This window comes from Tursiops truncatus, chromosome 9 (assembly GCF_011762595.2).
Source record: "Tursiops truncatus isolate mTurTru1 chromosome 9, mTurTru1.mat.Y, whole genome shotgun sequence".
NCBI classification, from domain to species: domain Eukaryota; kingdom Metazoa; phylum Chordata; class Mammalia; order Artiodactyla; family Delphinidae; genus Tursiops; species Tursiops truncatus.
The window spans coordinates 53,944,545-53,959,147 of record NC_047042.1 but is presented as its reverse complement, the minus strand read 5'-3'; the positions used below and the strand labels follow the sequence as shown (position 1 = coordinate 53,959,147).

The 14,603-nt window shown below is 33.7% G+C and overlaps 1 protein-coding gene across 1 annotated transcript in view; it reads right to left on the bottom strand.

Annotated features, from left to right (window-relative positions):
- Positions 1-14,603, bottom strand: part of STK31 (serine/threonine kinase 31) — an 82,365-nt gene extending 67,762 nt beyond the window's left edge. Inside the window, 5 exon segments of the mRNA XM_019931277.3 lie at positions 3,315-3,473; positions 4,941-5,015; positions 8,531-8,629; positions 14,420-14,472; positions 14,561-14,603. Coding sequence (XP_019786836.2) covers positions 3,315-3,473; positions 4,941-5,015; positions 8,531-8,629; positions 14,420-14,472; positions 14,561-14,588 — 414 coding nt within the window. The 5' untranslated portion in view covers positions 14,589-14,603.

The following is a 14,603-nucleotide window of genomic DNA, read 5'->3' as shown; positions in this document are numbered from 1 at the left end:
TATGGTAGTATAGTGGGTAGAAGGGAGATCTATGTAGGAGTTCTTAACTTTTTCCATGCCATGGGCTCCTTTATCGATCTGGTGAACCCTTTGGAATCCCTCTTGGAAAAATGTTTTTAAATGTATAACATAAACATAAGGAGAACTACAAAGAAAATTATTTCACCATGATATATTTTAAGCCCAGGTTAAGAACTCCTGAGCCTAAAAGGATGCATCTGAAAGGGTACAGGAGATTCAAACTACACAGGCTCAAGGATCACCAACCATCACTACCAAAAAGAAAAAAGAATTTTTTTAATCCGTAAACCAAAATGACAAAGTATTCTAAGTTACCAAAAACACAGGTTAAATAAATTTTTCAAATCATAAAAATTTTAAATACACACATATTGAGATACTTGAATTCACCAAGAACACCAATATAGAAAGCAAAGACAGTCCAGAATGTATCACCAAAAAATGAGATCAAGCAGGCAAAGCTAACAAACTCAAAATATAATTCACTGAAATATATCTAAGATTTTGATCAATCAGAATATAGTTTTTAGTTAACCTCTTTCATTAAAAAAACCTTAATTTCAACCCTTAATGTTGAAAGTCTATCTAAAATTCAAGTATAACTTCCACCCCTAACCAATCTTAGTGGAAGCGACAGTGTCTGAAAATTATTGCTGCAATATGTGAAATTCTTAATACTTAACACTTCAAGAAACTCTGTCCTTGGGCAACATATGAATTTAAGTGGAAATAAATCTACTTTTTACAAAAGTTCCAATTACCTAAAGCTGAATGTTCTAAAGGTATACTGTTTATTTAGAAATTTTTACACATAAACCTGATTTTCAGACTTTTCTCTGAAGTCAAATTCTTTTTAGTTATGGTCATTAATCACAATTAGTACAAAACTGTTCAACCAGATTCTCCCTGAATCATATATAATTACAGGTAGAACCCTGAATTTGGAATAAAATCTGAGTTCTCCTAAATACTAACAAAAAGCTTTATTCAGAAATAGGAAAGCATCACTTGCTTTCTTAGCCTACCCAACCTTGTCTGGATATATTAGAAAACAGGTTAAAAGACCTTTAAACTGTTAAGCCCATATTCCAATCTCTACCTCTCACTGCATGATTCTACATGAAAATTTTCAAAGTAAGAAAGGCATTTAGGACATAATTTAATCTTCTTTGATCTTCAGCAATTTTTACCACCATTTTGAGTTACAGTTTCAACTGTGCTTCAGCATAGGTGTGAAAGTGTTGGTTTAAAATGTGTTGAAAGTATTTCAGTGCCCAGGACACCCTCTGGAAGTCTCTTTTTTTAAAATTTTTTTTATTTTAACTGAATCCCTACTTATCCATTCATCCATTCAAATGCTAGATAAACTGGATGCTCATCTAACACCTAACAGGCAGAAGCAGGGAAATTAGGCATAAAAAATGAATAAAATACTTGTCTCTACCAAGACAGTCTTGTCTCTACCAAGCTCACCATCTTGTGGGGGGAGGAAAAAAATTACACCTCTACATGCCTATACACTGAACTAAAACAGCTGCAGGAGAATGAATGGTGGGTATCAGCAAAGACTTCTTATAAGAAATTACACTTGAACCTTCAGCTGAGAATTAATGGCTAAACATGGACTTTCTAAGCAGAGGCACTCAAGAATAACCATTTCTTTCCAGAAAACATTCAGTTTGCTAATTAGTTCAACTCCAATGAATAGTCTTTTTATTGAATGTAAGCATGCAAATACAAATAATACCATCTATTAAGAATCTATGAAGCACATAAAACATTCTCAATACTGAAGTTTATTTCTTCAGTTCCAAAAATAAATTTTGAAAATGACATTTTCTTTGATTCATGTTTGTTTCAATCTACATAAATTTTATATCATCTTACTACGAGAACAGCAATGGACTTGAGTTCTAGCCCTAGCTCAGCCCTAATTAGCTTTATGACTTTAAATAACTTATTTAATTGTTGTAGACCCAATTTCTTTATTTGCAAAACAATAAGATGAGAGCAGATGAATTCTAAGGTCTGTAAATTTAAAATTCCAAGTTTCTAGGCATGCAAGAAATTCAAAACAAGCCTCTACCTTGGTCAAGGTATTTTAATATTTATATTAAAAAAAAAGTAATAAATTTTAGATTTTAAACCAAAAATTTAGGGTATAATTTTACAATAATATCTATGCTTTACTCTATTTATGAGAGTCTAAAGTACAGAAACATTTCTTATAAGTAACTATAGGGCAGACAAAACTACACCCAACGGCCTAAAAGATTCTAAAAACAACAAAAAGAGAAGGTTTTCAAATTTTACTGTTCCTGGGCTTCCCTGGTGGTGCAGTGGTTGAGAGTCCGCCTGCCGATGCAGGGAACACGGGTTCGTGCCCCGGTCCGGGAAGATCCCACATGCCGCGGAGCGGCTGGGCCCGTGAGCCATGGCCACTGAGCCTGCGCGTCCGGAGCCTGTGCTCCACAACAGGAGAGGCCACAACAGTGAGAGGCCCGCGTTCCACAAAAAAAAAAAAAAAAAATTTTACTGTTCCTTCTAGTACTGATTAAATTATTTCCAAATAAGTCATTTGAGCTGCTAAATATACAATACAAATCTGATTACTTTGCAATGTGATATTCCCTCAATGGCAGTATCAGCTACCAAAAGAACATCACTGTTGCACAGATTTAAAAGGAGGTAGGATTCTTGTTAAGACTACCGCTGAAATTATTAGAGGTCTTCCAGAATTAGGTTGCTAACCCAAAATTTAATGGAAACGAATACAAACAGTAGTCTACATTAGTAGAACATCACTGCCAATTACTATATCGAACAGTATGAGCCTCTGCCAAAAAGATACAACCTAATTAATTTACAACTCCACTAATTTCAAATTTGTGATATTTATCGCCAGGGCTAGATTAAAGAGCACTTTTATTTAATAAATACTTTCGCAAAAGCAAAAAACAAAATAATTAGATTCATCATTCTCTCCATCATAAAAGAGACTATCCTTTGAAGCTTTCACATCAGAAGAAACTACTTACATTTATTATATGTGTGCACATATACATACACACACACACACACACACATATCAGTCTTATCTGATCAAGAATGTTTACCTAGCAAAGATGAGCACAAATAAATGTCTGTGAATTATTCTATAATTTCATATTTTTCATTAATTTATACAAGCTTTTACATCAAAGAAAATTAATGGATTTTTAGCACACTTATACTGCATTTCCAGCACATAGTTTTACTTTCATTAGCAAAAATATTTACAATCTTTGACTTGCCTGATCAAACTGGGTAACTTCTTGGCCAGAAGGAATCTGTAGTCCCCAAAGTCTATACTTTTTGGCAACACTAGAAAACTGTAGATCTAAAGGAATCTCAGCTATATCAGATCGACTTAGAATTTCACTATTTCCATAGTCAATATATCTCACCAGATACTGGAAAAAAATGAGAGAAATGCTAATACAGAACTTAGATTAAATATCTCCAAAGAAACTACCCATTTGCTGCTTTCTGTTAACTACCTGTAAATCATGATAGCATTTTACCTGAAACTGACAAAATGCATTCAGAAATGAGAGCTCCAGCAATATCCTCAAAATATAGAAAATCCATAGTCCATGAGATCCCGAGGATTTCTATATTTGGTACTAGTTCAACCAGTACCAAACTACTATTTCCAACAGTACCATTTCTCATTTTGATTTTTTTTAAACAATAGTATTTAAATAAAACATAAATCTGTGAAACTTATGACTCTCTCCTATCTCAAATGTTAAAATCAATCAACCTTCAAAATCAATCAACCTTCTTAAATTCAAGTGGGAAACAATAAAATCTGAAAATAAAAGCAAAGTTATGAAACTTTCTTTGATAAACTTAAGCCTACTCTAACTGTTAGATCTTGGAAATGAATCAAATTCACCCTTACCTCCAGCTCTATATCTGTGTGAAAGGTAAAAAAGAAAAATAGTTTATTACAAGGTCAAAAGCCATCTCGTCCTTTAATTTAAAAAAGTTACAGCCAAACCAAAAGCAAACACAAAATATCATCTCCAGTTGTCAAACTGTGGAGAAAAGGTCTATTTCACTAAGATAAACCACTACCCATGACAGTAATAAATCACGAGATTTTTTAAAGATATTTGGAACATTACTCAAGGTGTTTCACCTTACCTTCTTATTACACCAAGAACAATATTTACAAAACATACATATTATAAAATATTTTAAGTCCAGGAAAGTAGACACAGAAAAAAACAGTAAAAGAAACCCTACAGAGATGCTTTTACAGAGCCTGCAATGTGCAATTGCCAGCAAACAGCTACTCAGAATCCTATCTCCACAAATTCCCTTAAAAATCTCCCACAATTTCACAACGTAAAAAACAAAATAGCTAAATGCAAAGAAAATTCATCACATTTAACCAAGGCGTGAGAAAGTGGCAAGCCAATCTTCATTATTAACAATATGCATATCAACTAAGTAAAAGATAACCATAACTTCAGGATCAATCAAATATTCTCTTACTACTCAACCTTAATAGAATGAACTTTTAAGTTACTCAGCAACAATCAAACACAATTATTAAGAACTGAGGTACAAAGGACCAACTGGTCACCAAAAATAATCACAAATTATGTAACCTATACTTGGATAATCTGGGGTGATTATACAACAACTTAAAATCAGAAGAATATTCCTGAATCTGACTTGTATTTTTTTAAGCAATTCATTTCTTTTGTGTTCTCTACGGGGAAAAATTCATGTTTTAATCAGTTTATAAGTTCATTCAACCATATTTATTACTACTATGAATAAGCAATGAAGAACTAAATAAGCATCAAATTTTGGAACCAAAATAAATATTCCTCAGAGCAAAAAAATTGAACACTTGTTCCTGCCTTTTCATCACTGATTATTTTCAGTACTTTGCATCTGTACCAACATTTATCTTCAGAAAATAATCCTCCATAAATCTACAAAGAGAAAAAGAAAGTAAAATTATTTGGCATTTTAATGAATTTAATGCTAAGTAGATCAGAATAATAATTAGCGTTTATTAAGGACTTACTATACACAAATAAGCATGTATAGATAACAACCCTATGAGGCAGGTACTTTGTTTTCACCATTATGTGCCCAAAGTCATAGTAGGCAGCAGAACCAGGATTCAAATTCAGGCAACTGACTTCAGAGTTCATTATGTTTTTCTGCCTCTCCAAAAAACAGGAGAGAGAAGACGAAAGACATAAAAAGAGAAAACTCAAAAAAAGGCCCAAGCATCAAAGACTTAAAGTCATGCTGTTTTGATGTCTGAAGACATAACTGGTACAATTAATTGTTCTTAAAACACAAACATGCCAAGTACATGCCACTTAAGTCTAATTCTCAACCATGGTAGGATCCCTATGTCCAACCAGACAAGAAAGATTCTTACACTTTTTACTTTATACAGAAAGACTTCAGTGTTATTGTAAATATAAGTAAATAAATTACATTAGATAATATCCTTCATACTGAACCTTCATATATTTTAAATTTATATTTTAATTTAATTATGTTTAATAGAGAACAAAGAGAAAAATTTACATACTTTAAGTCAGTGTCTCAACCTCAGCACTACTGACATTAGAGACAGGATAATTCCTTGGTCGGGGGACGGAGGCTGTCTTCTGTCATATGCGTTGTAGGATGTTTAGCAGCTTCGCCCCCTGGCCTCTATGTACAAGATGCCAATAACACTCCCTCCAGTTGTGACAACCAAAAATGTCTCCACGCATTGCCAAATGTCTCCCGGGGGTGGGAGTGGAAGATACAAAGTAACCCCAGGTTGATAACCACTTTAAATCATACATTCTCAATGGGAGAAATATTATCCCCATGGGAGTAAAAACTGGTTCTTGGAGCATGGAGGAGAATCTTAGATATTACAGTGGTTTGTAGTCCTCCAAAGTTCAACCCTACCTGACAACATAAACAGATATCCAGTGTATCTGTGGTGTTAAAATGTCTTGCAGAGAGGAGACCCATTAGGGGAAAAAATGCCTTAGAAGGGCATAATGAAAAAAAGGTTGAGGAGCATGGCTTTAAGTGATGGAGTATAAAATTAATTTACCACTCTGAACTAGGACAAATTCACAGATTTTAAAGCAAAAGAATACAGAGGGTGAAATGTAAAAATCCTCAACTCCTCAAAGCAACAAAGTACAAATCAACTTAGACACACAAATGGATAGCTAAGAAAGCAAATGCTACAAAGGACAGGTGTGTTCAATTACCACTTAACTCTGGTTCCCTCAGCTAACACTCAACAACTGAAGGGCAAGAGACAGCACAAGTGGCATGGTACCCTCTTCTAGCCATCTTACTTCATTTTTCAGCAAGCAAACAGGTTTAGTAGCAGAAATACCTGATCATCAACCGTCCTATCCAATTTCAAACCTTGCAAAAGATCACATTACCGTTTGTTACGATTTTGTAATATATACCAATAAAATTAACAATTCAATACAAGGCAAGTGACAGAAATGGTGTATCATTGTAACCCAGTCTAGGTAGGGGTGGGGATACCTCTAGAAATAGAGCTCGAACCCAACCAAACTGAGCAATCTAAGGTCCTTGCCTCTGTTAGTGTGAATAATCACAACCACCATCATAAATACAAATCTATCCCAAACAGGTTTGTCTTGAGAGCACAGTCACAACTATATAGTCATTCCCACTGTGCCTAGTCCCAATCTTCTCTCACGACTCCACAATTCACACCCATGTCCTGACTACATGGTAAGAGGAAGAGAACTACTCAATCACTAAAGAAAATTTACACAATATAATCCATTCACAGATAATCAGAGGTGGCTAAGTAATCATTTATAATGAGAAGTCTATTACTGACAATAGGTTGAATTTTTTGTAAAGTAAGTAATTTATTTTGCATTCAACAGAGGAAAAACGGATATGTCTTAACTCATAATACTATTAAACACAGTCACAGACTACAAGGATGTTTAAAAAAAACCCTAAAATCTTTACAAATTGCATTATCTTATCCATTCTGATGCTCAGCTCCAAGCTACAATCCTTTCTTCCTTCTAAATTTCTTTTTATACGTTTTTATATATGTCATTGGGGTTTAAAATTATCTTTAAATAAAACTAAATAAAGGCACATTATTAAAAGAAAATCAAAGTATACCCAAAGAGGTAAAGAGTAAGACTTCCTTCCCAATACTCTTCCACTTCCTGAAAATTTTTTGGAATGTTTTTGATCCACAATTGGATGAATCCATGGATGTGGAACCCATGGATATGGAGGGCCAACTGTACAGAACTTCCTACAAATCAATCTAGACAAACAACCTTGAAAACTGGGAAAAAGATCTAAATAGGTACTTCACAAAACAGGATATCCAAATGGGTAATAAAACCTGAAAAGCATGCTTAAGCTTAGTACTCCTCAGGAAAATGAAATTAAAATCACAAAATAACAATACACACCCACCAAAATGGCTAAAATTAGAAAGACTGACAATGAGAAAGGTTGGTGAGGACACTGAGGAACTGGAACTCTCATACTTTGCTGGTAAGGATGCAAACTAGTTCAATACTTTTCCAAACTGATTGGCCAGTACCTACTATAGTGAAACATGCCTACCCCATGACTTGGCAATTTTACTCCTAGGTATATACAAAAAAGAAATAAGTTAAACTATCCATTAGAAGGCTTGTATAAGGATTTCACAGCAGTTTCATTCACAGTAGCCAAAAACTACAAACACTCCAAACGCCCATCAAAGAAGAACAGATAAATTTTGGTATATTTATACAGTGAAACACTGCATAGCTTGAAAAAGAACAAACGCACAATAATATAGATGCACACAATAATATGGATAAATCTCAGAAATTACGTTGAACAAGCCAGACATATACAAAAGAGTACATATTGTATAACTTAAGAACAGGCAAATGAACCTATGGTGATAGAAGCCAGAATAATGATTACCTTTGTCAGGGGACTACTGACCAAGAATTCACTGAGAAGGGGCCTAAGGGAATTTTCTAGGGTGATAAAATTGTATCTTGATCTGGGTGGTGATCACACAGATGCATAGATATGAAAAATTCATCAAGAGATTAAGAGATACACTCTTCACTGTAAGTTATATGTCAATTAAAAAATATATGTACATATATATATTGTCCAACTGTTCTCCATAAGTATGTCTCTTACAAATTTTTATGAATCAGTGTCAAGGGCAAGGATTCTATTTTGTTCACCACTGTATACTTAATGCTTAACACAGTGCCCAGTACCTAGCAGATGGTTCATAAGTATTTTTGAAAAAGTAAACTTATTATGACTGTAGTTTATACAAATTCTAAAAACTTGCCTCTTCCTTTCAAATATATTAAAAATTCCAAAAACTATAAAATCTGAGACACAGGAAAGCTAATAAGATAGAATAATTATACCCAAGAATATGGCTCACCTTCTTTGGATCAAGTTTCCCAAAAACTGAACTGGCATGGGGACAGACTTCAGACAGTGAACAACCAATCTTCATAATATCCTTATTTCTACTGATACTCTAGAAGGAAGAACAGATATAGTATAAGATTCAGTAAAATATTATTTGACAGTGTTATGCAAATGAGGGTTCTACTATGCATAATACTTAAAAGGCTTTGGAGCATTAGAAATTAAATCAATTCTTATGTCATTATTTTTTCATAATTCAAAAAAGTTCTTTGTAAGAAATGGAACTAGGCTATAGAAAATTTTTACTTCTCAATGAGTTCAAATTACTTGGAATTCAAACTAAGATACCAAATATTATTAATATCATATTAAGAGGTAACTTTAAACAATTGTCTCTGGGTTTTACTTTAGCTCTAATTGCTCAAAATAGATACCATATTTTGGTCAAATGACATGGATCTTCTCACATATTTGTTGTTGTGTAAAGGAAACAGATGTAAAAACAATTTCAAAATGTACAGGTTCTCTGTATATAAATACTGTAATCTAGTTAGTAAATTTATTTCTCACAGGGGCATGGGCTAACAATTTTGAAACTACTTTAGGTGTATACTAGGACTGAACAAGTAAGTAAATATGTTCTAGATAATGAAAGCAGGGAGAGAGAAATTACAAATAAGGAAAGAAGGCTAGAATGAACCTGCAGTGTTAGATTACAATTGGAAAGTATCAGTATGAACTCGTGTGTGTGTGTGTGTGTGTGTGTGTATATACATACACACATACATATACACAAACACACATATATGTGTGCAAGTGTATACATGTTTGTGTGTGAATATATGCATATATGAAAGAGACACACAGAGATACAGATGTGTATATGTGTTAGTTATATATTTGTACTTATATAGTATATTTATAAATATATATATAGTTCCTATCTCTGTCCACTGAGAGAGCCTAGAAACAATGACACTCAAGTAGCAATAAGCACACCTAGTGCCCAGATCTTGATTTTTAAACACCATTCTCCAATAAAAGGAACAAGAGTTCTTTGGAGAGTGGTTGAATCCAGGGCTAGGACAGGGAAATAAAAGATGATCCTGGAACATCTGGTGATGCCAAAAAGTAAAGTAATATTCAAAAAAAGAATGGGTGCATTTTAAAGGATACAGTAGCTAATGTAAACAATCTCCTATTGGCCAAAGCTGGAACAATTTAAACAACAAAATAAATGATAGTATGGGATTATAATCCATGGAATAAATACCCATGGATTTATATTAATATAAATAATTGAATAAATAAATACATAAATGCTGGAGAGGAAATAGCTCTTCCTTAAAGAGGAATTCCAATTAATAAATGTAGAAGGAATGAGGAAAATAGAAAACCATCATTAGGCAAAGCCCATAGCAATAAATAAAAAATTCGTGGGTAAAAAGTTTAAGAGAAACAAGATTAGATAGTCTCAATGCATCTCCCTCTAAAACACTTATTACTTACAAAAGTAAACACAGTAACTTTACAATTAAGAAACCCAGCAGTTACCACCTTAACCAAGTGGATCAAGGTTAACATCATCAATAGTGAAATATAACAACATCATAAATCCCCAATATGACATACTTTCAGTACACATCACTTCTGTAGTATTACTGCCAATCTATTTATGAGAAATCATAAACAAATAAAAACTGACCAGAATTCATTAAAAATGTCAAAATCATGAAAAATAAGTATAAATAAAGGAACTATCAAAGGTTGGAAGAGACTAAGGATACATGACAACTAAATATAATGTGGGATCCTGAATTAGATCCTGGAATAGAAACAAAAAAAAAAAGGCGAGGCGGGGACGGGGAACTGGTAGAATTTGAAATAAGGGCTGTAGTTAAGATTTAACAGCATTGTACCAATGTTAATTTCCTGACTTTGACCCTTGTACTTTGGTTATGTAAAATGTTAGCAACAAGGAAAGCTAGGTGAAGGGTATAAAGAAATTAATTTTACAACTTTCCTGTAAGTCTAAAGTTATTTCAAAGTAAACTGTTAAATATATATATATATATATATATGTTCTTTAAAAATATATCAATAACGTGAAGTCAGAAAGAGAAAAATATTGTATATTAATGCGTATATGTGGAATCTAGAAAAATGGTACAGATGAACTGGTTTGCCAGGCAGAAATAGAGACACAGATGTAGAGAACGTATGGACACCAAGGAGGGAAAGCGGGGGGCGGGGGGGGCGGGGGGGCGGAGGGTGGGATGAACTGGTAGATTGGGATTGACATGTATACACTAATATGTATAAAATAGATAATAAGAACCTACTGTATAAAAAAAGTAAGTTAAATAAAATTCAAAAAAACAAAAAACAAAATATATATATCAATAACATATTCAATAAGACTAGAAAGAACATGATTATCTCTGTAACAAAATAAACTCTGAAAGAGCAGTTCAAATGACATCATGATGAATATAAGTACTGATAAACAGTAAAAATGGGAAGTGAATTTAAACTGACCCCAAGACACACTTGAAGCAGCCTTTGTAAATAAACTCCTGGAATGAGCTCGCTAAAGTTCAAAATACACCAAAGTACTTTACATAATTAGATTTTGTAGGTATATGGACTAGCATAAATGGAAGCTCTTTTTTTTCAAAGGTCAAACACTTAAGATTCCTTCAACTGCCACTCATCAAACTAGGCCTACCAAAATTTCTGAAGTGTTTTCATGTAAATGGCTTAAATGGCAGAAATCCATAGTGGTAGAAAAACAGAGACTATGTGTGAGCAAACCTTCAACTTGACCTGCCTCCACGTGTTTCTAAATCTCTATTTACTCTTCATCTACACCCTATCCCAACCTAAATAAATGTTAAAATTTGCATCTTTTCTCTCCTGCCATATTCTTTCTGTAGGATTACTATTTTATTGTCGCCCTTCCTGTTACACAGGATGTACACAACTGGTGTTAAAAAGTACAATACATTCTACAGCTGAGCACCACTTTCTATAACTGAACAGGCAAAGAAATTATACTGAACATCAGCATCTGGCAGTATTTTTCAGAAAAAAAAAGTGTCTAAAGTGGGTTTAAATTGATTAACACTATTAAAGCACTTCTAATATTTGATATTATATGATACAACACAGCCATACAATTACATAAAATGTGTTAACATCAAAGAATACAACCAAAATTAAGATAGCAAACAAAGCCTATATAACTTTTTTTTTTTTTTTTTTTTTTTGTGGTACGCGGGCCTCTCACTGTTGCGGCCTCTCCCGTTGCGGAACACAGGCTCCGGACGCACAGGCTCAGCGGCCATGGCCCACGGGCCCAGCCGCTCCGCGGCATGTGGGATCCTCCCGGACCGGGGCACGAACCCGCGTCCCCCGCATCGGCAGGCGGACCCCCAACCACTGCGCCACCAGGGAAGCCCCTATATAACTTTTTTTAACAGAAAATACTCTTGAAACCTGCATGTAACTGCCCATTCTTTTAAAGAAAACCTACTTAAAGCAAAATTAGCAACCTCCAGAAAAATCACACACAGTAAGCCTATCCCCACAAAGTGTACAAAATGCACACTTGAAAAATACAAAATTAAAACAACTGTAAGCAACAGGTGAGCTGCATATTTATAAGAATGTGAAAAGAAGTCCTCCCATTTTTAGCGCTGTTGTATAAAGAACTGTCTTTTGATGTGAAATTCATGAATTGTCCTGTTGGGACCACACTTTACAAAAATACCATGTTTTTGAAATGAGATTACAGAGCAAGATAGAGCATCTTAGCAATGTCACCTTACTTAAGTTTTTTTCTTTGATTTTTACTACTTTATCAAAATATATCAAAACTTTATCAAACATCAAAAGATGTTCCTTAGATATGTAGGATTCATTTTTAAAATTCTTGCTTAGAAACAATATACAAAGGAGAAGCATATTTACTCCCAATCACACTCCTGAAAGATGCTTCTCAAGGTTGAGAAGGGTCTTCTCTCTTTTTCTCACTGGTTGTTTTTGGCCTTAGCATGTGCTAAGATGTGAGATTTCAGGTTAGTCGACTGAGCAAACTTCTTATTACAACCGTCGAAGGGGCACATACAGGACGTGGCTCCGGTATGGATTCGCACATGTGTGCACAAACAATTTGCTTCTCGAAAAAAATCATTCGATTCATATGGACGCCTTATCAGTTTTCACTTAATCTTTTCATCCAATTAAGATATTTTTCCTCACTTTTTGAAATATGTTTAAATTTCTACAGGGGCCTCAACTTCATGGTTGAAATCAGAGGTTGGCAAATTATGGGCTCTCCTACCTGTTTTGGTAAATAAAATTTTAATAGATCACAGCTATACATATTTATTTATGTATTGTCTATGGCTGCCTTTGCACTACAATGGCAGCTTTTGTAGAGCTGAACAGTTGCAAAAGAGACCCACAAACCTTAAAATATTTACTATCTAATATTTCACAGAAAAAGTTTGCTGACTCCTGGTTTAAATCATAGTTCCAAATTCAAGCAACAGCTTCACATAAAGGTCAATAAAAATCAAAGTCTAGAGCTGCAATGACCAATACAATAGCCAATTCTTACTTGAAATATGGCTAGTCTGATTTAAGTTGTGCTGGAAATCTAAAATATACACTGGATAGGAAAAAAAGGAAAATAAACTATCTTGGTAACATTTGTATTTATTATATTTTGAAATGATATTTTGGATATGCTGAGTTACATAAAATATATTTATTAAAATCAGTTTTGCCCATTTCTTTTTACTTTTTTATGTGTCTACTAAATTTTAAATTACTTATATGGCTGACATTGTATTTCTACCAGACAGTGCTGGTCTGAAAATCTTATTTAAGATAATAAATGTTTTTCCTACATAATGAGCTTAAAAATATCATTTATCATCCAACCTGGAACACTGTTGAGAGGGTCACAGGTGCTATTAATGCAGAGACAATGGGCATTGAACCAGAACATTGTGGGTAACCTTTAGAAAACATGTTCATAAGCAGAGATACAAATTTGCCAAAATTTTTCTATGACTATCACCCTTCTAAAATGTTTTCTATATAGATTTAAGAACACTGAGTTAATCATATGTCTTCTATAACCTTTCTTCTCATAAATCCTATTTCCCACATTGCCAATTCACTCTACCCGTACAAAAAGGAGTTCTCAGGCTGTAGAAGTACAGAGAAATGTTATTCCCTTCCCTCCTATATCATGTAGTTCACAAAATTAAAAATTAGTGAGTAATTGTGTACCTCTGAGGGATTCACCTTTTAAATTCTGGAACATAAGCACTTTGGTGCCTTGCTTTGTATTTAAAACGGAGTAAACTTATCTGTCCTGACGCATGCCAATGTAAAATTATAAATGTTCCATTAGTACTTCCAATTATATGATGAGAAAAACATTATACCTCAAATTCAAAATTAAGCCAATAGAAAAAAATGACTGAAATTTTAAAACTTAGTATCACTTAAGAAACAATCTTATCAAAGACCTCTAGATGGGGCTGTAACTTCAGAAATACAACAGTTTTTCAGCATCTTCAGTAATTTATGCAGCCTAGATGTGTTAAATTGAATGTAATTCTAAAACCACTACAATTTTGCTGTTTTCTTTTTCAACTCAGGGTATTATGAGCATACTACTCATAATTCTGGTATTAAGTTCCAGCTGTAGCCATTTGTCTTCTAATAACGCCCTGTGTTAAATAATGTTCCATAAAAATTAAGCATTGAGAATAACAATGATATATATACATTAAAGGGTTTTTATTTTTATTTTTGTTGGGGAGGACCTGGATTAGTGGAGGAAAGGGTGGGAGAGGAAATCAACCAGGCTACTATTTACCTGGGCCCAAAACGTTACTGCATCTTCTACGTGACTTCCAATCACATCTTCAACTAAAACCAAATCACAATGCAAAGAAAATTAGAAATTAATCAACATCATCTAGCTCTTACAACCAAAAATAATTTTTAGTGTCAGTACCTTTACTGTAATGTACTTCTTCATCCATTTGGACAATTCCTGA